General features: G+C 36.8%; 3 protein-coding genes across 3 annotated transcripts; 1 reads left to right on the forward strand and 2 right to left on the reverse strand.

Annotated features, from left to right (window-relative positions):
* Positions 1-643: 643 nt before the first annotated feature.
* LOC149678596 (uncharacterized) lies at positions 644-1,590 on the forward strand. Its single transcript, XM_089837187.1, has 2 exons — positions 644-1,134; positions 1,212-1,590. The coding sequence occupies exons 1-2, from the start codon at positions 1,004-1,006 to the stop codon at positions 1,504-1,506; spliced, it is 426 nt and encodes a 141-aa protein (XP_089693313.1). The 5' UTR covers positions 644-1,003; the 3' UTR covers positions 1,507-1,590.
* Positions 1,591-7,812: 6,222 nt separating this feature from the next.
* LOC149678597 (acetylcholinesterase-like) lies at positions 7,813-10,557 on the reverse strand. The gene is made up of 2 exons (XM_089835896.1): positions 10,381-10,557; positions 7,813-8,712 (listed from the first exon to the last, which is right to left on the reverse strand). The coding sequence occupies exons 1-2, from the start codon at positions 10,555-10,557 to the stop codon at positions 7,813-7,815; spliced, it is 1,077 nt and encodes a 358-aa protein (XP_089692022.1).
* A 2,914-nt stretch (positions 10,558-13,471) lies between these two features.
* LOC149678598 (acetylcholinesterase-like) lies at positions 13,472-19,938 on the reverse strand. Its single transcript, XM_089835897.1, has 10 exons — positions 19,810-19,938; positions 18,828-19,703; positions 17,556-18,112; positions 16,998-17,211; positions 15,232-15,332; positions 15,077-15,167; positions 14,582-14,743; positions 14,383-14,521; positions 13,554-13,783; positions 13,472-13,477 (listed from the first exon to the last, which is right to left on the reverse strand). The coding sequence occupies exons 1-10, from the start codon at positions 19,936-19,938 to the stop codon at positions 13,472-13,474; spliced, it is 2,505 nt and encodes an 834-aa protein (XP_089692023.1).
* Between the last annotated feature and the right edge of the window lie 467 nt (positions 19,939-20,405).

Below are 20,405 nucleotides of genomic sequence, written 5' to 3' on the forward strand. Positions count from 1 at the left end.
TAAAATAATACAGTTCCCGTGGTAATTTACAAATCATCTAAGTAATGTTAAAAAAATACGGACACGAAAATGGAAACGATTGTTCTTATATCTAATAGAATGATCGATTAATTAAGCAAACTCTCAAGTTAAAACCGAGGTTTCAACGCCTAGAGACTTTACTATTTGTGGGAGGGTGGGTTTTTGTATGACGCACACAATTAGCAGTTTAGATCTACAGATGAGAGCGTTGGTAGCTGAAGCCTTGGCACGGCAAGTTAAATCAGGCGTTAATGTCTCATATACTTTAATACTAAGTTGTTATAAAACGGATTATAGGCTGCAGGGGACAGACTAGTGCTTATAGATCCCACTCAGACATAGCTACTTAACAGTACACATTATGGAATTAGCCTTATAATTGGCCTCCAAATGTAGGTTACATCAGGGGATGTGGCGTCGCTGTAAAGTAAGTCGCAAGTAGTTAGGTTTGGAAGTAGTCCTAACGCTTTCCGAAGACTTCTCAGTGGTCTTTTAAAATTTTCCCATGGGCAGAGAGAAAATTCGAACATAAGCCTCACTCGCAGTGTTGAATATATACATGAATATTTTTTCCTTCCTCTTGAGGGGCGCCTAAGCGAGTTGCCTTTTGGAAGGTACGATATGGGAACCCATAGCGTAGCTTTATGTAAACCGGAAGCTAGGATGTTGAATTCATGGTTGTCAATATGCACTATCCCTTTCGACGACCCTTGGTAGGATCATAGCTAAACTGCCTTTCGTGTTAAAGGTTTGGTCAATCTGTTACCCTAGCCCCCAAATTCATGGACTTCCAACTTGGATACTTTACTCAGTTAATTACCCAACATTTTCAATTAAAACCTGAATTCAAAATTCTTTTCAGCCCGCGTTACCGTATGGCGACATTTTTCGTCAAGCGATTCTTAGCCGACCTACCGATTTGAAAAGAGATTACCAAGAAGTTGAGGAACGTCAAATTACACTTATTGAGGGCCTTCAGAATATGCCTATTAGCTTGAAAAATAATGGCTTTACAGAATCCACCATAAGACCAGTGAAAGAGCCGTTTTGCACCATGTGTAAAGCAATAGCATTCAGAAAAAACCTCACGTGTCAACGTTCCATTAATTATGTGTAAGTTTTAGTTTCTGTTACTTGCCTTGTGTAGACCACAGAGAACTTAAAGAATATTTGTCCTTCTAAAAATTCAGCATAGTTACACTTCGAGAGACTGGTATCCTAAAACAATGGATGGAGGAGGTGATGTTGACAATTATGTTGCAACGAATGAAAGATGAAACTTGGGAACCTCCGCTTTACATTAAAATTAGTGATTTACGCAGCACATCAATATTGCTTGTATCCGGTTTGGTAATTTCTTCTTGCGTCTTATTACTGGAGCGCTATAGTAAATTTAGCAGACAAGCTACTCCAGAGAAGAAAATCAGACAGAAGGTTTACCGCGTACGTCGATCATTCCTCGAAGTTAAATCACCGTATAGTTAATGATTTCTTCCATTGCATTACCGAACTTAATTGGTAACACCTAATTTCCTAACCCGTTTGGGATTTTGCTGATAAATTTAAATATCTTCCAAAATATTTAAATTAAACCTCATCTTATAATGAGGATATAGTTTAGAAACATGTTACTGTCTCTTTAAGAGAGTTTCAACATGGTTTGTCTTATCTTTCCTTTCATGACATTTAGGATCTTGTAGTATTAAACTTAATCATGAATTTAGTGACACATTTAAAACTGGGATTTACACATTTAGAGGCGTAAGATTTAAATGATTGAAGAATATGATACATAATTTAATAATCTTATCACAATTAATTTATATCAAATTAATATAACAAATTTTATCTACCTTAACTCTACAGCAATTAAACCTTTAAGCCTGGCCTCTTAATGATCGACTTTTCGCTGAGATCAGTGGAAAGACATGTTTCCAAAAATGGCACTGATCATCTTGCAGGGCTCCAAATTGTAGTTTAGACTGATATAAACCAATGTCCAAAAGTGCTTTCTTTTCTGTTGTGTAAACTGGCCAACGATCCCGGTTCTCACTGGGTGTAGTTTCTACGTTTGGATCCCTAAAAACAAAAGAGAAAAATATTTATTTTGTCAAATGTACTCTGAATTTAAAGTGATAGTTAAGCTTTAAGATTTAAAAGTGACTAGCAGCAAAGGCACCCGGCGTTGCCCATAAGCCCGTCGGAACATTATATTTCTTTAAAAAGTTACTGCAAATCGAACCCGAAAATCCATAAAGCCCGTCTATAGGATATTTTTCCCTAAATATTTTCAAACTTCTGGGTAATACTGTTAAGCCTAGGCGTGGATAATCAGTCGGTCAAGTTTTTTTTCTTAATTATAGACATATTGAACAATAATACTTTATAATTCATTGTAAAAAAGTGGCACGTTTCCCATTTAAATTTAACATTGAATTTGTTATTGAAGTGTGTCCTTAGGCCTTTCAAAAATTGTTAATCCAGCAAGAGAGGTCTTCTACTTGACACAATATATTTAGTAAAAGCATGTGAATTTTTGTTTAGCGTTACAAAACGGTGTCAATTAATCAAATCTACAAGGGCCTGCCGGCCCTGTAGAATTTATCTCATACCCCCGTTTCTTCTTTTATGCTTTGACCAGGTCAGGGCATTTGGTCAGGGTGTCGAAGTGAGTTGACGTCATTTTGCAAAATCCGGGTATAGAGTAAGCGTGGTCGTTAAAATGTGTAAAGTGCAAATCACGTAGAAGTTAGAACACTGAATAATAGGTACGAATAGGCAAACGTTTAGCAGGAGTATGTAAACTGAAGTACAATGTCCAAAAACAAGAGTGACTTGTTTCAACGTTTATTCTACTTACCCGTGTTTAGCGAAACTTCCCAAATAAGACATAAAAATACTGGAGAGCTTCGTCTCTGGTGATTTTAAATCAATTGGTTCAATACCGAGTAAGAATGGAGCTTGGGCTCCATGTTCCGCTCCAGCCCATTCTGGAAGCTTAGAATTGAAGGGTTTATGGGTCCATTCGTGCAAGTACGTTTTAATCCCCGCTTTCGCTAAATGATCGGCCATTTCATTTGTCTCGCACGTGAAAAAGCGATCTGTGGCGAGTCGAGTTGTTATGGTTTCTTCTACGAAGTTTGACTTGATATTGCCGCAATGGTCTTTGTAATAGAATTTAATAGATTTTATAACATCGTCGCTTATATCTCCAATATTCTTTTTGATGTAAGCGTCAAATAAATCTTTCGGTGGAACCTGATATTAAAAATAAATTAAATTAGCTATCATTATTTTTTATCGCAGCGGCACTAGTGTTATCAAGTGATATTTCGAGGGGTCAGACGTTCGGCATTTTAGTGTATGGGATTTTGAGATTTCGACATTTCGAAAAGGTTTGGTATTTTTACTAATATTTTAATAATCTTCTCATCTTGTTCGAGATTTTGAGATTTGGAATGATATTTTGAGCTTTGGAATGATATTTTGAGATTTGGAATGATATTTTGAGATTTGGAATGATATTTTGAGATTTGGAATGATATTTTGAGATTTGGAATGATATTTTGAGATTTGGAATGAGATTTTGAGATTTGGAATGAGATTTTGAGATTTGGAATGAGATTTTGAGATTTGGAATGAGATTTTGAGATTTGGAATGAGATTTTGAGATTTGGAATGAGATTTTGAGATTTGGAATGAGATTTTGAGATTTAGAATGAGATTTTGAGAATTGGAATGAGATTTTGAGAATTGGAATGAGATTTTGAGATTTGAAATGCGATTTTGAGATTTGGAATGCGATTTTGACATTTGGAATGCGATTTTGAGATTTGGAGTGCAATTTTGAGATTTGGAGTGTGCTTTTGAGATTTGGAATGTGATTTTGAGATTTGGAATGTGATTTTGAGATTAGGAGTGTGCTTTTGTGATTTGGAATGAGATTTTGAGATTTGGAATGAGATTTTGAGATTTGGAATGAGATTTTGAGATTTGGAATGAGATTTTGAGGTTTGGAATGAGATTTTGAGGTTTGGAATGAGATTTTGAGATTTGGAATGAGATTTTGAGATTTGGAATGAGATTTTGAGATTTGGAATGAGATTTTGAGATTTGGAATGAGATTTTGAGAATTGGAATGAGATTTTGAGATTTGAAATGCGATTTTGAGATTTGGAATGCGATTTTGAGATTTGGAATGCGATTTTGAGATTTGGAGTGCAATTTTGAGATTTGGAGTGTGCTTTTGAGATTTGGAATGTGATTTTGAGATTTGGAATGTGATTTTGAGATTAGGAGTGTGCTTTTGTGATTTGGAATGAGATTTTGAGATTTGGAATGAGATTTTGAGATTTGGAATGAGATTTTGAGATTTGGAATGAGATTTAAAGATTTAGAAGATGATATTTATATTTTAGAGTTTTTTATTTCGAGATTTTAGTGAGATATTTTAAAGAAGTTTCTAACGAGCTGGTATTTTTACAAACGTCCCCGGGATATTAACATGGTAAATTTTTGACAATTTCCATTATTTTAATTAAACCATTGAAACGTTGTGGTAGTCCAAATTCATCGCTTCAATGCATCCGAGGGTCGATTTGAAACCGTTTTGAACCGTTTTCGAAAGGACTAACTCATTTTTAAAAATAATAGCATCTTCTCATAAGAGACCTTACTCATTTCCAAAACGATTGAAAAAGGTTTCAAGGTGTTCAGCCTAAACAATGCTTAATTGTATTGAATATAGTATATACTTCAACTACTCACTTTTTCTCTCGTTAGCAAATTGATAACAACGGATATTCTGTCAGCGTCTGTTACGCCAAGTAGTACTTCCTTGTTCTTCACACCCTTAACTGCTTCGTCAAAATTTTCCAAAATGAATTTCCCATCCACAACTGGTCGATGAATTAAATATCTTTCTTCCCCTAACTTAGCCGATGTTTCTACTAAAAACCCTGCGTCAACTTTTCTAAGGCATTCAATTGTTGCTTGAACATTTGTCAATTCTTGTCCGCATCCAACTACTTCGGCAACTGTGACGCTGTTATCCCAAGCTTCCCTTTTGCTATGAGAAGCCCAATATCCAGTAGGAGGACCGCTCTCTAATATGGCTCTTCTGAACAAGTGTTGCGAGTTGGGATTTAATAAATGAAACCCCGTGCATGCTGAACCCGCGCTTTGTCCAAATACAGTGACCATCTCGGGGTCACCTCCGAAACGGTCGATGTTCTTCTGAACCCATTTCAAAGCCAGGTCCTGATCAAGCAATCCCATGTTGCCCGGACATTCCTCGTTTCCGAAGTAAAGGAATCCTAATGTACTAACTCTGTAGTTCATGGATACTACAATGACGTTTTGCGTAGCTGCGAATCTACTAAAGTCATCCAAATTGGTTGCGCCAATGGCAAACCCTCCACCGTATATAACAACCATGACAGCGGCTTTCTTAGGGACAGGTTGAGGAACCCAGACATTTAAGTAAAGACAATCCTCCGTGTAGTTACCAGGAGGGTTTGATATGTTGGAGATGCCAGGAAGGTACTGCATACAACCGCTGGATTGTTTTAAGGCCATTCGCTTCTCCACCCAAGGTTCAGGTTCAATTGGTGCCTTGAAACGAAGTTTTCCAATAGGAGGTTGGGCAAATGGTATACCCTTAAAAATTAAACGAAATCTGTTGAATACATCACCGTTTGTTTAAGCAATTGGGTGATTTTCTAAGAGAGTACCTCCCTCTCTTGCCAAAATTTGGAACCTGTTTGGTAATTTGCCACATTAATTTACTGGTTAGGCCTCATTAACATTATCAAATTACGATTTGGCACATCTCTATATTAGGCGTACAATTGAATTACATGGGGTTGACTCTTGGTTTTGTTAGATTTCGTTTTTAATGGATTTTATGCTCTATTTTGTTAAAACTTAAACATATTTCCCACTTTTTTTTTCAAACTCAAAAAAAAATTCTATTTTCCAATCTAAAACCGTTACAGCTTAATTTTCATTTCGCATCCACCTTTCAAGCAAAAAACCCCTCCAAAAAGTAAGAGGGTGTATTCTCCTTGGAAATTGCCATTAATTGTATTCTTACCTCAAATGCTTGAACGTAAACATCTTCCATTGAATTTTCATTTACAATCGTTACTTTCAGTTTTTGTCCTACAATTTCTCCGTATGTAGTAATAACCGAAATAGTTTCACCATCAGCTCTAGTTATTTCTATTAACCCTAGGGACCCTAGAAATACAAGGATTGAGAAAACCCTTTGCCACAGAGCAAACATTTTATCTATAAGTTGTTACAACTTGCTTTCCATCTGAACGCTCGCGAGTTAGTAATATATAGATTCGATTTATACCTAAGATTGTCTCAAATATGGAAAATCCACTCTATCAAAAAACTGATAAGCTTTTAGATTCGATAACTCACAAGAAACTCATAACCATTGTTAGTGATTACACTAAGCTGGCCATGTTTACGTTCTCATTAAAACATCTGGAAGTATCAAGTTTCTGATTACAGTATCTTTAAAGGCAGCAGGAAGAGTTCAAACTAGTTGAGTTAATTCGCTTTAGAATGAAAAATTATTCTAATAACATTTGCGTTTACTTTTAAACAGTTATCAAAGTTGTGGTATAATTAGAGCATAATATTTTTACATTAAAATAGAAATCTTATATAATCTATTTCATTTACTGTGTTAAAATATTTATTTGGAAACAGAAAACTAAATTTTTTTACAAACGCTCACGACATTTTTTTCTGACGTGTTTGTAATATTAGGGAAAATATGTTTCCAAAAGTAACACTGTCTACCGTCGAGGGGTCCGAGCTTCGAAACAGAACGATGTAGACCAATATCAAGACGCTCTTTCTTTGCCAATGTGTAGATTGGCCAAGGATCCAATTTTAGTTTTTCTTCACCAGTATGTATGCTTCCAGTCTCACCATTTGGATCCCTAGAATCAATTTTATTGATTAGACTCTATAATGAGCGTTGGTGAACAGCAAAATCTACTTATCGTTTGTCTAAAGTTCCGAAGTTTAAGCTAAGAATATAAGTGTATTATTTGAAGTTGTGGAAAAAGTACAATTTGGCATAAAAACCAGTTCGCATTTGATTTGGATTTGAGCACATCCAACGGTTCTTTTTCAAATAATAGAATTCTACCCTATCTGAACCTCGGATTTTTATTGGCAGAGCCCCCATTGTCCATATCCTTTGCAAAGGTCTTTAAATTAAAAGACTTACCCAAATTTGGCAAAGTTCCCCCAATAAGTCATTAATCTTCTTGAAAGTTCATTCTCTGAGGGTTCAACTCCGGGTAGGGAAAATAAAAGAGACTGCAGACCGAGTAAAAATGGAATTTCTGAGGCGTGATCAGCTCGAACCCATGGAAGACTAATAGACAGTTTTGGTCTGTGAGTCCATTGGTATAAATAAGTTGGAATTTCCTCTTCGGCAAGATGATCAGCCATTTCATTTATGTCGCATGAGAACAAGTATGTTGTGGAGCATAGAGTAGTTAAAATTTCTTCCGCATATTTTGATGGCGCGTTATACTGGGATTTGTGATAGTATCTGATGCATTGCTTCACTTCATCCCTTAAATTGCCCACATATATTTCGATGAAAGTATCAAAGACATCCTCAGGTCGAACCTTCAAATTAAAGATTTCATTGAGAGAAAATAGATTTTATCATAATTTTTCTACTTGGAATCTTTAACAGACCATTTTCTGGCTTTGAATCAAAGGGGAGAAGGTGTAGAAACCGTCATACATAATTTATTTGAAGTAATCAATCACCTTTTTGAGTAATAACAGATCTTCGGTCAGCGCAGCTCCATCGTCAGACATTGAACCAACAAGAACTTCTTTATTCTTTCGATGCTTCAATACGTCATAACGGTCTCGACGAATGAAAGCATCATCCTCAACAGGCCGATGATTTACAATGTCACCGTTACCCTGTGTAGCCGATGCTTCGATGAGAGTCTTTGCATCTACGTTTCTCAGGCACTCGACGATTCTTTCCACGTTACTAGGATCTTCTCCGCAACCTACTGCTCGTGAGACCTTAAAACTTCTTTCTAAAGCTAGTTTCTGGGAATCGAAAGCCCATTTGCCCATTGCTCCGCTTTCCAATATCACTCTTTTGAAATAATGTCCCGAAGTGGGATTCAAGAAATGAAACGCAGCCGAAGTTGAACCCGCGCTCTGTCCAAATATGGTGACCTTTTCAGGGTCACCTCCGAATCGATCGATGTTGTCACGAACCCATCTTAAAGCCATACTCTGATCTAGCAATCCCATATTACCAGGACATTCTTCATTACCAAAGTATAAGAAACCCAAGGAGCTGAGTCGGTAGTTCATCGACACGACAACAACTCCTTGAGTAGCAACAAATTTGTTGAAGTTGTAGATAATGGTTGTTCCCGTAGTAAAACCACCCCCGTATATCCAAACCATAACAGCGGCCTTCTTTGGAACTGGTACTGGGGTCCAGACATTTAAATAAAGACAATCCTCAGACTCAGGAATCGGTAGGCTGATATTGATCAGAAGTTGTTGCATGCAAAGCTTGGACGGTTTCAACGCAAATCTCCTTATCACCCATGGTTTGGGTTCAACTGGAGGTTTGAACCGAAGATTTCCGGTTGGTGGTTTAGCGTATGGTATACCCTAAAATGAGAAGTAAACTACGTAGTAAGTGCAAAAACGCATGTCAGGCTACAAAGCCCTGACTTATTTGTTATCGTATCTAACTCTATTTTGTCTCAGCATCTGTTAATAATTTTGTCAAAATGTGGTATTTTAATGGAGCCTCCCTAAATTACGTTATTGTAATATATTTTAAAAAGTGGCTTTATTTTGCTGTTTAGAAGTAACCTTCTCTTAGGTTTAAAGTTTCAAACTCTGAAATTCAACAAAATGGACGATGTTTATCATTCGCTATTGTACCTCAAATGATTGAACCAAATATCTCTCCAATGATTTTCCGTTTCTTACTGAGACTTCAACAAGCTGCCCTACAATTTCTCCGTATGTGGTCACAACAGAAACCAATGTAGTGTCAACGCTCGTAAGCAAAACTATGAGAAACAAAAATGTTATAGAACGGCTTCGTAGTCTCTCCATTTCTAGGTGCGACTGCTTCAAACAAATTACTTGAAATTATGACACTTTATGGAATAATTTTATTATTATTATTATTATTGGTTTCGAAGTCTGAGGTTACAACTCGACAAATTGCAAAACAAAGTACAAAGTTAGCACCCGTTTTCGATAAACTAGATATGAAAAGTAACAACAAGAATGTTTACTCCTGCGGTCTTTAGAGCTGCAAAAATATGCTGGCAGTTCACCGGGTAGACTTTAGTCTTTAGAAGTTGAAGCTTCGTAGTACTAATGGTAAATGCACCACCGTATATCTTGTCGCATGACGCAGCATTTATCTAGGCCACTAAACTAAGTAATGTTTATTAATTAATTTGTAGCAAAATACTTTTACAATACTTTGAAATAATCATAAATTCGTGAAAGAACTCGCCAACAAAGTCATATAAGCCACGTTTACCATCCCAAAACAAAAGTTATCGTCTGCGTTTCCCCAACACGTTTTCAATTTCCGAAACGTGACTATCGCCTTTCGCTAAGCCCCACCCAAATCTAGTTTGAACTACTCGAAAATTATTTGTAGAGTTTTATTGTGGTAATTTTTAAAAACACATCGTGAAACATGGGACAACAACATGAAACAAGTAAGTTTGATATAAAATCATTGGCAAACAGATTATTTACATAGCAATTCAATATTATATCATCTATAATTTTGCACTTAGGATGTTAAACATCCATTTTACATTCAAGTCAAGAAAAACTCCAAAAATTTTAAACTTCAATTGCAGTGTGGCAGCAAATTGTGTCAAAAACAGTAGTAGTTAAATTAGGATTAAAATTAAAGTATTGTAATGTAGGCCAAAAAAGTAACTGACCTAATACTATATAACGCTCTTTATCTTTAAAAACCTTAATTAAACAAAACGCCCCTATCCCGCCTGGAGATAAGAAGACTCTTCTAATACAAAACACTTTTCGCTAAAATTCTAACTCGGACAGTTCATCTTGTTAAACCAACGGTTTTAAATCATTTTAAATAAAATGCTTTTAATTTAACCGTGGTGATTTTAATATTAATTCCGCGGGAAGTAGCAAAGGGCTAAAACTTTCGAAAGAAGCTTTTCCAATGAAGAACAAAAACATCATAGTAACGTAAAATCTAAAATTTCTATAGTAGTTAAGGTTATCATTGAAATGAAAAAATTAAAATTTTCGTATTATTTCCAATACCACGCAGCAAACTGGTATAATTAATCCTGCAAATAGAAGAACGAAGGTACTGTATAAATCATCCAATGAAATGTAGAGGGGCTTTGTTTCCTTGAAATCTTCCATTCCTTGAAATTTTACTGGCCAATTATGCTCGTCTTGCCATCTTTGAAAGCAACCAGCTTCTCTCAAAGCCATGATCCTGGAAATCCAGTTCAATATAGTTCACCATCATCAAGACTCGAGAGGAAATTACATTCAGATTATAATTATCATTCTTAGACCAGAGAGAATTTATGATAGGGAGTGGAAACTCTTGCCCTTGACAGTGCTAAATACAATGTAGCTCAAACAAGTAGGCTGCGACGCTTAAACTGGCCAGGTAAATTTCCGGTCACATGACACTCCTTTAATTTTAAAGTTTGCCCTCAATCACTGTTGGTTGTACAATTACCCAATAAGGGTTCGCGATTTCGAGTGCGACTGGCGCCATTTGGAGTTATTTTAAGTCAGATGTTTCCCTTTCCCTAAAACGGTAGTGTCCATCTCCCCTAGACCCACCTTAGAGGGAGGGGCCACAAAAAATAGTACCGGAAATAGACCTGGCCAGTTTTGTTGATCACGTGATTTTTGAGCGACATAATATTCCTCAGTTTCTACTCCCTATTATAAATTCTCTCTGCTTACACCCAATTGAATGCTGGTCGGCATGTGAAATTTTTTCTGAGAGGGATTGCAAATTTCAGTGGGCATAGCGATTCTGTAACCGTGTGAATCTTCGTTTTCGACACGTTCATCTTAAGTAACTTCATTGGAACGCCCTCACGCGAGTCAATTGTAATCCTCAAACCGTTTTGAACTTGCAACCAATCCTGGGGCTCGAATGCTAAATTCTCCCGAAATATTTTGCCGTATGGTGAATCAGGCTGAAATCGTATAATGCATTATTCAAAACAGGGATAGATTTAATTATAGAAGTAGGAATGGAGAACAGAGTAATCTCGGCGCGCCAGGGGCGGACTGGCAAGCTACACAGCCATCTGCCACCGTTTTAAAAAGGGCCCCCCAAGCCGATCCCTAAAATGAGAGGGGAGTATGTCGTTATAATGCACGGGGCCGTCGAGAGAGGGGGGCAGTTTGATCCTTTTTCCCGGGCCCGTACCTCTCGAAGGCCCGGCCGGTCCTCGACCTTGGTTAATTCTAGTGGATAATGGTTGTAAAAATATAAATATAAAACTTAAAAATAAATTTATCTTTAACTAGAGCTTAAACAGTAAAATTCAAAAAGTGATGAAGAGTAGTAGTTTTTAAACTTTAGCCTTCTCTTAATGTGCTCTCAGTTCCTTGTTTTCCCCTTTTCTCACTAAGCATGAAAGTAAAATATAAACGGAGGTTAAAGTTTTGTTTCTCTCGCGATAGGCCACGGAAAAGCTTGAACATCTTCTGGGCCGTCGAGAGAGGGGGGCAATTTGGTCCATTTTCCCGGGACCTGTACCTCTCGGGGGGTGTAACTCATATCAGCAATTCTCGGAAGAGCAGTTCTCGAAATAGCAACCGCGATTTCAAAAAAACAGCGGCGTTAATCAAAACTGCTCTTCAAGAAATAGCAGCTGCTGTTTTAGAAATGGCGGCTGCTATTTTGGGAAATAGCAGTTTTTGTCTTGAGTTTTGAGCATTTCTTAACAATACAGTTATGTTCGTTGGTTTTTATGTTAGTTTATTCAGTGATCATTTAATCAGTAATGTGACCTAATTTTTTTAAAAAGGCATATTGTTTTTTGGGAAGTCAATGAAGATAAACACAATATTTTTGAAAAGGCGTAACATTGGTAATGTGACATTTTTTTGGAAAAGGCATATTATTATAACATTACGGAAGGGTGTCATGTCATATCTACAAGGGCCTACCGGCCCTGTAGAATTTGGGAAGTCAATGAAGAAAAACAAAAATATTTTGGTAAAGGCCTAATATTGGTAAAGTGACCTAATTTTTTGGAAAAGGCATATTATTAATTGGAAAGTCAATGAAGATAAACAACAATATTTTGGAAAAAGGCGTAACATTGTTACACTATTTCCAAAATATAACTAACCTAACTCAAAACAAACGAAAAAAACCCTTAAAATCCCAACCCAACCCAACCTGACCTAACCTAATACTATTGAGTTCAAATAATCAACTTTAACCCAACCAAATTTTCCGTATCTAACCTAGTTCTATTTGAGTTCATATAACCCAGCCTACACCATAATAAATAACTATAGTTTTTCGCATCCCCGTTTCTCTGCTCTTTTGAGAACTGCTGTGACGGTACGCCGCGTTTACGAGAACAACTGTAACTGCTGTAACGGGTAAACTGTCATTTCGGGAAAACTGCTATTTAGGAAACCGCTGTTATGAGGACCGCTATTTAGGGAACCGCTAGTTTGGAATCCGCTCATACGGGAACCGCTCATATGAGGGCCGGGCCTCGACCTTGGTTAATTCTAGTGGGTAATGGTTGTGAAAATCATCATAACTTGAGCCTTCTCTTAATGATCTCTTAGTCCCTTATTTTCCCCTTTGCTCACTAAGCATGAAAGTAAAATATAAACCGATTTTAAGTTTTATTTCTCGCGGGATAGGCCAAGGTATAAAAGTAGAGTCGAAAACAATAAGACTACAAAACTATCTCTTTCCGCTTTATAAATTACTAAATGAACATTATCTTATGAGACGCCATTTACCAATGTCCGATTTATGGATACGTAACTATTTTGAGTTAGTGAAGGACCAATTTTGAAATATGCAAACCCCGAAAAGGAGGGCCCCCATTGACTGGGGCCCCACTGCCAGTGGCAGTTGGGGCCCTATGGCCAGTCCGCCCCTGTCCCGGACCTCCTTCCCCGGCCGGGAAGGGGGGTAAGAAAGAAGAGGCGATCATAGCAACAGAGGCAAAAAGGAATTACGTATTTTGCACCGTCGACGTCAGCAACGTCATCAAAACGTAGCCAATAAAATAATTTATACTTTTAGTTACGTATTGGAGGGAGGGGCTCTTTACTGGGCTATGAGTCGGACTGAAGTAAATACTAACCGTTCCGTTCTCCATTCCTACTTCTAAAATTAAATCTATCCCTGTTCAAAACAAGAATTAGAAGTTCTTTAGAACTCAACATCTTTCCATCGAAATAATGGTTAAACTTGCACTTGCCATAGATCTTATTAGAGTCACTGATGCACTATGTCCCGGAACGGAAATTTTGACCAAGCCAGAATTTAAAATATCGGTAACTTGATCCAAAGTATCAATGACATTCGGAATAAATAACTCAGTCGATGCTGTTAGCTCAACGCCGTAGTAAATTGATAAAATTGTGCAAGTTAACATCCAAGAAATCACAATCAATTGAGAATATATTCCAATTTTTGTCACACTGACTCCTATCCAGATAAGAAATATTTATGAGCTGACTGACACAAAGACTGTGTCAATCATTTCAAGATTGACAAGTTGGGAAACCAAAATAAACCTCTCCGAGTCGTGACCCAATTAAGACTAGGTTTTTCTTAATAATAAATATAATTGATGTTAATTATTTTAATCGTCATTCATTTACCTTAATTCTAGTTAAGTCATTTTAAGAAACGTTATTCCTAAAATCATTTTAAACAAAGCTATTGTTGAAGTTTGAATTCTAGCGTATGCCTCTTTAACAATTTTTGGAAACTTCAGGAAAATAAGGCGATTGATTCACAATAAATGATAAGAAAACCCGCCATTGCGTGAACCTTTGGTGTAAGCCCTACCATTGGGAGGCCAGGCGTTTCTCGTAACCCTAGCCGATCGCCGCGTACATCTTAACCCTAACGATGATAATGGAGTAGAAGCCCATATTGCTAACTGCGAACGCATATTGCATGTAAGTTTGCTTCGATTTGCCAACTGCAAACGCGGTGACACACAGACAGACAGACACGTCCAGTGTAATACTTCTCCGTAACGTCATCATCACTCGGAGACTAAAAATTGAGTTGCTTACCTTGCCCAAGGGCTATTCCCAAAATTGTCAGAGGTGATGTAATGGATTCGTTCTTAATCCAACACATCCTGAACTTGAGTGGAATAACATTGAGAAATATTATCACTACAACTAGCATTCCCAAAATTGATAGCCACGTCTTGAATTGAAAGCGGAAAATTATAATATGGCGCAAAATAAAATTATTTTTCTATCTCACATTAATTTGGAAAGGACTAGTGAAAAATATTTTTTCTGATCTTCCCGGTTCACCAACGCCAACAAAGAAATTTAGCGTGTCTGTCAGATAAGTGTCGCTGAAATCAACGACTTTTCTTCTCTCAAAGGTGTCTCTCATTGACGACAATGCAAAATCTGTTCTCTGAAAAAGACAATTTGAAGGTGAAAATTAACTATTGTTTATGTAGACAGACTTTAAATGTTCAGTTTTAACTTGAGAGTTTGCCTAATTATGGGACCATTGTATTAAAAAAGACAATTGTATCGATTTTAAGGAACACCAATGCATTTAAAAAGACAATTGTATCGATTTTAAGGAACACCAATGCATTTAAAAAGACAATTGTATCGATTTTAAGGAACACCAATGCATTTAAAAAACCGCTTTTTAATTTTCTAATTCCTTTAAAAAGCATAACTATAGGAGCTCATTTCCTTAATTTATAAATTTGTAAATTATACAGTAAGAAAGAACCTGTTGGTACAATTCTTCAATCACGCCGGTCCACGTGTTGTTTGGTAGCAAAATCCCATAATGACCATTTGGAATTTCGAATAAGTCATACCTTTAAAATGTATTGTAACAAAATTTTACAGTCCTTACAAATTCCATTATTGTGAATCATTTACGTTATGTTTAAAGTAGAAACTAGGCTCTCCAGAAGTTTTGCCTCAAATCCTTCTAACTTCACTCGATGTTGGTCATCCTTGCTCATGTGAAGAAGCCATGTCTATAATGCAACGATGTTTTAGCTTCATATATCGGATAATCTTCTATTATCAAATTGTTTTCGCAGTAGCTCTGGGCCCAAACCATGGAATTAAATTTTTACAAAAAAGAATTTACTGAAAATAATTTAACGCACAGGAGAAAATTCTATTGCCAGCAATTCTGCTTTACTAACATGAATACGGTGAAATACAAGTAAAAAACAAGGAAACGTTAGTGCCAGCTCAGGTGCCTGGTTATTGGAGGTATGTATTTGAAGAAGCAATAAGCCACTCCAACCCCAGTTTTACATCAATTACCATACAATTAATTTCTTGCAGGGAAGCGCCCTCGCGCCAAGAGGCAATGGAGTTCGCATTCACTACACGCGGGAGGCTAGCCAACTCGCATTGCCTCTAGCGGTGTTTCTTGGCGCGAGGGAAACAACCCAAGAAGTCTGCCCGTTCCCGTAGTGTTTACTTTTCTTCTGGAATTAGTGGAAATGTCTATTACCGATCAAATAAAATCTGTTTCAATAAGTATATTCCCCCAGTTTGCCGAAGCCAGAACTCTCAGTGTTATTGTCAATTCTGAAGAACAATGGTTTTTGTAGAAATTAGTTTTAAATTTGATAAAAATTGATGGTAACACTTAGTTCATACGAAGGCCTCATACTGTAGAGTATTTATTGAATCATAACTTACTTATCCATAAGACTACTAAAGACGGTTATAGCAAAGTATTTACTTAGTAACTTACCTGCATAAAAGATAATTTAAATGTTCTCCCAAAGCATGAAGTTTTATTGGGTATCATATTGCTGCGATGTGTTCAAGTCAACGAGATAACGTACGATTGAAATATCCTGGTATAGAAATAACAATGGATAAAAAAATCATAAAATCATAATGCCGTTTTCGTTTCATAAGGTTAATGGTTCGGCCAAAAACATCGTTATTTTCCTTTTAGTGGTTCTATAAGAGAAGGAAGTAGTTAATATTTTGCATGTAAATGAGTTTGATCACGAAACAAAGGAAGCGTCGATAATATTAAAAGTTGTTTTTCAACCAAAGAGAAAAATAACAAAAAAAAAACAGCTAGTAACCAGGCAAAGATGATTTCAAACACCAATTTCTTAGTACAAAAGTTATGATCCCCAAGGCCCAAGATATTCTAACACTACGAATGAGTCAAAAGCTGAACGGATTTCATAGGAGACAGAAGTTAGCATCGAAGCTACAGATAAAGTCAGACTTAGCGTTGTAAATATCATACTGGCACTACAGAAATGTTTCATTGACATCAGTGTATCACTTCTGTTATTTCTGGTTGCCTTTGCTTCAATTAGGTATAAAAGTTGGTATACTCATGGACATCAATAAATACCACGTATTTCCATCTCTTTTCAGATTGCACAAGTGGATACTGCTACGAATAATATGGTAAAACATTTTTACTAGCATTATCACGCCATGGATTTGAATAACTAATACCGTAATATGGATTGCCATCTGTTAGCTTCCATCCACATGGCCATTAAATCGAAATGCCAAAAAGTAATAGGTTTTACCACTAATTTTAAGTTAAAATAGAACCATCATAGAACTATTGCCTTTGAAACTATTTTATTTATTGTTGTAAAATATATATTTGGAAACTTAGAAACCTAATTTAATGTTTTACAAACGCTCGAGACAGTTTTCGGTGAAGCGTTTGAAATATTTGGGAAGATATGTTTCCAAAAGTAACACTGTTTTCCGTCAAGAGGTCCGAGTTTTGAAACAGAACGATTTAGACCAATTTCAAGACGCTCTTTCTTTGCCAATGTGTAGATTGGCCAAGGATCCAATTTCAGTTTCTCTTCACCAGTATGTATGGTTCCAGTCTCACCATTTGGATCCCTAGAAACAATTTTATTAATTATATTCTACATGGAGTGTTGGTGAAGAGCAAAACGTATGTATCCTTACAATAACGTTCCCCAGTATGAGATAGGAATAACTATCGTAATAAAATAAGTTGATACCCAATTAATTATCCACATAGTGTTGCATAAAGTACAATTTGGCATAAAAACCCGTTCACATAACATTTCCTTTGCATTTGAATAGTGTTTTCGGAATTTCGGCTAACTTAATACAACGGAAACATCAAACATAGATCCTGCCTTGGATTTTTATCGGCAATGTGTCCAGTTTCCATATCCTCGGTAAAGTTTATAAGATATTTAAATCAAATGACTTACCCATATTTGGCAAAGTTCCCCCAATAAGTCATTAATCTTCTTGAAAGTTCATTCTCGGAGAGTTCAAGCCCTGGTAGGAAAAGTAATGGATACTGCAGACCGAGTAAAAATGGAATTTCTGAAGTATGGTCTGCTCGAACCCATGGTAAACTAATAGAGAGTTTCGGTCTGTGAGTCCATTGGTACATATACGTTGGAATTTCCGCTTCGGCAAAATGATCAGCCATTTCATTCGTGTCGCATGAGAACGAGAATGTTGTGGAGCATCGAGTCGTTAAAATTTCCTCCGCATATTTTGATGAGGCGGTGTACTGTGATTCGTGAGAGTATCTGACGCATTGCCTAACTTCATTGCTTAAATTGCCCAAATATTTTTCGATGAAAGCATCAAAGATATCTTCAGGTCGGACCTTCAAATTGCGCGGTTGAAAATTTGAAAGAGAGAAAACTGTTTTATACCAGGAACACAAAGATAGTTTCGACTTGGAACCTTTAATAGGCCATTTATGCCCCTTTCTTTTTGAATTAGAGGGTAGGAGGTTTAGATACTGCCGCACCTGACGTCATAATTCATTTGAACTTAGAAATTGTGTGGCATCAGGAATGAATGGAGGGGAGTTGGAGTAGCTAAGGTCAAATCATAATAGGCGTGAAATGATCTTGGAAACATCTGGCGTGGCTCATTTTATGTTAGCAACGTCATAGACTGACGAAATACGATTATTCCCCGCTTAAATATTTTCATTGGCTGCCACAAAAAGTGAAAATTCTTTTGCTAACTCCACCTTCTATCCGCTCGGTCCCTAGTTTGAAACGACTAGACATTTACCGCCTTCAGGACCTGGCTAAGATGACGACGGGGGAGGAGCTACACTTTTCAGAAAAATAAATAAATAAGGCCTCGCCATATGTTTCCACCATCAAGGGAACACCGGGAGCCCCTTTAGCCATTCCAAGCCCACTCCAAACATTCCTGGTGGCATCGATGTTAAATTCAATCGTATATTAGCGCAGGGTCTATGGCCGCTTAAAGATTCCAAGAGAAATTTAGATTTTATAATATTGTGGCGACTATGAATTTAAGAAAACATAATTGCTCGTTTTCAATTTGTACTAATAATTAATTCAAACACCCTTCCAAATATAAAAGTACATTTTTGACGTGCATATTTAGCAGCAGTTAAAAGAACCATAAACAACCTTATTCTGAATAAACCGTTCAATAAATTGAAAACCTTTACTATTCTGTAAGAAGCCATAGTTATCCCTCACCTTTCTGACCAATAACAGTTGTTCGATCAGGAAAGCTCCATCGTCGGACACTGTGCCAAGAAGAACTTGCTTGTTCTTTCGATACTTCAATACGTCATAAAGGTTTCGACGAATGAAAACATCATCCTCAACTGGCCGATAATTTAAATTGTCTTCGACAGCTTGTGTAGCAAATTCAATGAAAATCTTTGCATCTACTTTTCTCAGACAATCGACGATTCTTTCCACGTTACTAGGATCTTCTCCGCAACCTACTGCTCGTGAGACCTTAAAACTTCTTTCTAAAGCTAGTTTCTTGGTATCTAAAGACCACGTGCCGATGGGTCCGCTTTCCAATATCACTCTTTTGAACAAATGTCCCGAATTGGGGTTCAAGAAATGAAACGCAGCTGATGCTGAACCCGAGCTTTGTCCAAATATGGTGACCTTTTCAGGGTCGCCTCCAAAGCGATCGATATTGTCCCGAACCCATTTTAAAGCCAAATTCTGATCTAGTAATCCCATATTGCCAGGACATTCTTCATTACCAAAATATAAGAAACCCAAGGAGCTGACTCTGTAGTTCATCGATACGACAACAACTCCTTGAGTAGCAGCTATTTTTTTATAGTTGTAGAGAATGGTTGTTCCCATAGAAAATGCACCCCCATAAATCCAAACCATAACAGTGGCCTTCTTAGGAACTGGTACGGGTGTCCAGACATTTAAATAAAGACAATCCTCAGATTCAGGAATCGGTAGGCTGATGTTGATCGGAAGTTGTTGTACGCAAAGCTTGGACGGTTTCAAAGCCAATCTTTTTATCACCCATGGTTCGGGTTCAATTGGAGCTTTGAACCGAAGATTTCCGGTTGGTGGTTGGGCGAATGGTATGCCCTAAAATGAGAAGGAAATCAGTTTAAAACTCTGAAATTCAACAACATCGCTACTGTACCTCAAATGATTGAACCAAATATTTCTCCAGTGAATTTTCAGTTCTTACTGAGACTTCAACAAGTTGCCCTACAATTTCTCCGTATGTGGTATTAACCGAAACCAGTGTATTTTCAACGCTCGTAAGGATAACGACGTGAAACAATAGTTTTATAAAAACGCTATGCATTCTCTTCATTTGTTTGCGACTGCTTGAAACAAATTATTTGAATTTATGACCCTTAATGGAATTTTTTAAATTATTATTGGTTTCGAAGTCTGACGTTATGACGCGACAAATACGTGCGTAATTAACAAATTGTCTATAAAAGAATGCAAAGTTAGCACCCATTTTCCATAAATAAGAGATTAAAAGCAACCAAAGAAATAATTACTTTTGCGGTCTTTAGAGCTGCAAAAGTATTAGCCTCAGCCACATTCTGCAAAAAAGATCAAAAATTTGATTCCTTTACAAATTTTTTAGTTAAAGACGCTCAATCCGTGGTAAAACATCATAAGTGCAACAGGGTTATACTTAGGGTAAAACAACGTAATTCAAACTATGTTCTTGAAAGTCCAAAAAGTAATACTAAAAATTAACTGTTTTTAATGAAACTTCAAAAGGCACCAATCTAAAGTTGAACCTTTCATTTAAAATAATTTTCT

This window comes from Phalangium opilio, unplaced genomic scaffold, assembly GCF_054372755.1.
Source record: "Phalangium opilio isolate 3A_F unplaced genomic scaffold, DU_Popi_V2 ptg000042l_1, whole genome shotgun sequence".
Lineage (NCBI taxonomy): Eukaryota > Metazoa > Arthropoda > Arachnida > Opiliones > Phalangiidae > Phalangium > Phalangium opilio.

What these genes read in the sequence shown, in the direction of transcription:
- LOC149678596 (XM_089837187.1), top strand. Translation starts at nt 1,004, where the DNA reads ATGCCTATTAGCTTGAAAAATAATGGCTTTACAGAATCCACCATAAGA. An exon ending in CAACGTTCCATTAATTATGT is followed by an intron (nt 1,135 to 1,211) that starts GTAAGTTTTAGT and finishes CTAAAAATTCAG; the next exon opens with CATAGTTACACTTCGAGAGA.
- LOC149678597 (XM_089835896.1), bottom strand. Translation starts at nt 10,557, where the DNA reads ATGGCTTTGAGAGAAGCTGGTTGCTTTCAAAGATGGCAAGACGAGCAT. An exon ending in TTATACCAGTTTGCTGCGTG is followed by an intron (nt 8,713 to 10,380) that starts GTATTGGAAATA and finishes TTCTCATTTTAG; the next exon opens with GGTATACCATACGCTAAACC.
- LOC149678598 (XM_089835897.1), bottom strand. Translation starts at nt 19,938, where the DNA reads ATGAAGAGAATGCATAGCGTTTTTATAAAACTATTGTTTCACGTCGTT. An exon ending in GGGAACTTTGCCAAATATGG is followed by an intron (nt 17,212 to 17,555) that starts GTAAGTCATTTG and finishes AATTGTTTCTAG; the next exon opens with GGATCCAAATGGTGAGACTG. An exon ending in GTTTCTACTTTAAACATAAC is followed by an intron (nt 15,168 to 15,231) that starts GTAAATGATTCA and finishes TACATTTTAAAG; the next exon opens with GTATGACTTATTCGAAATTC.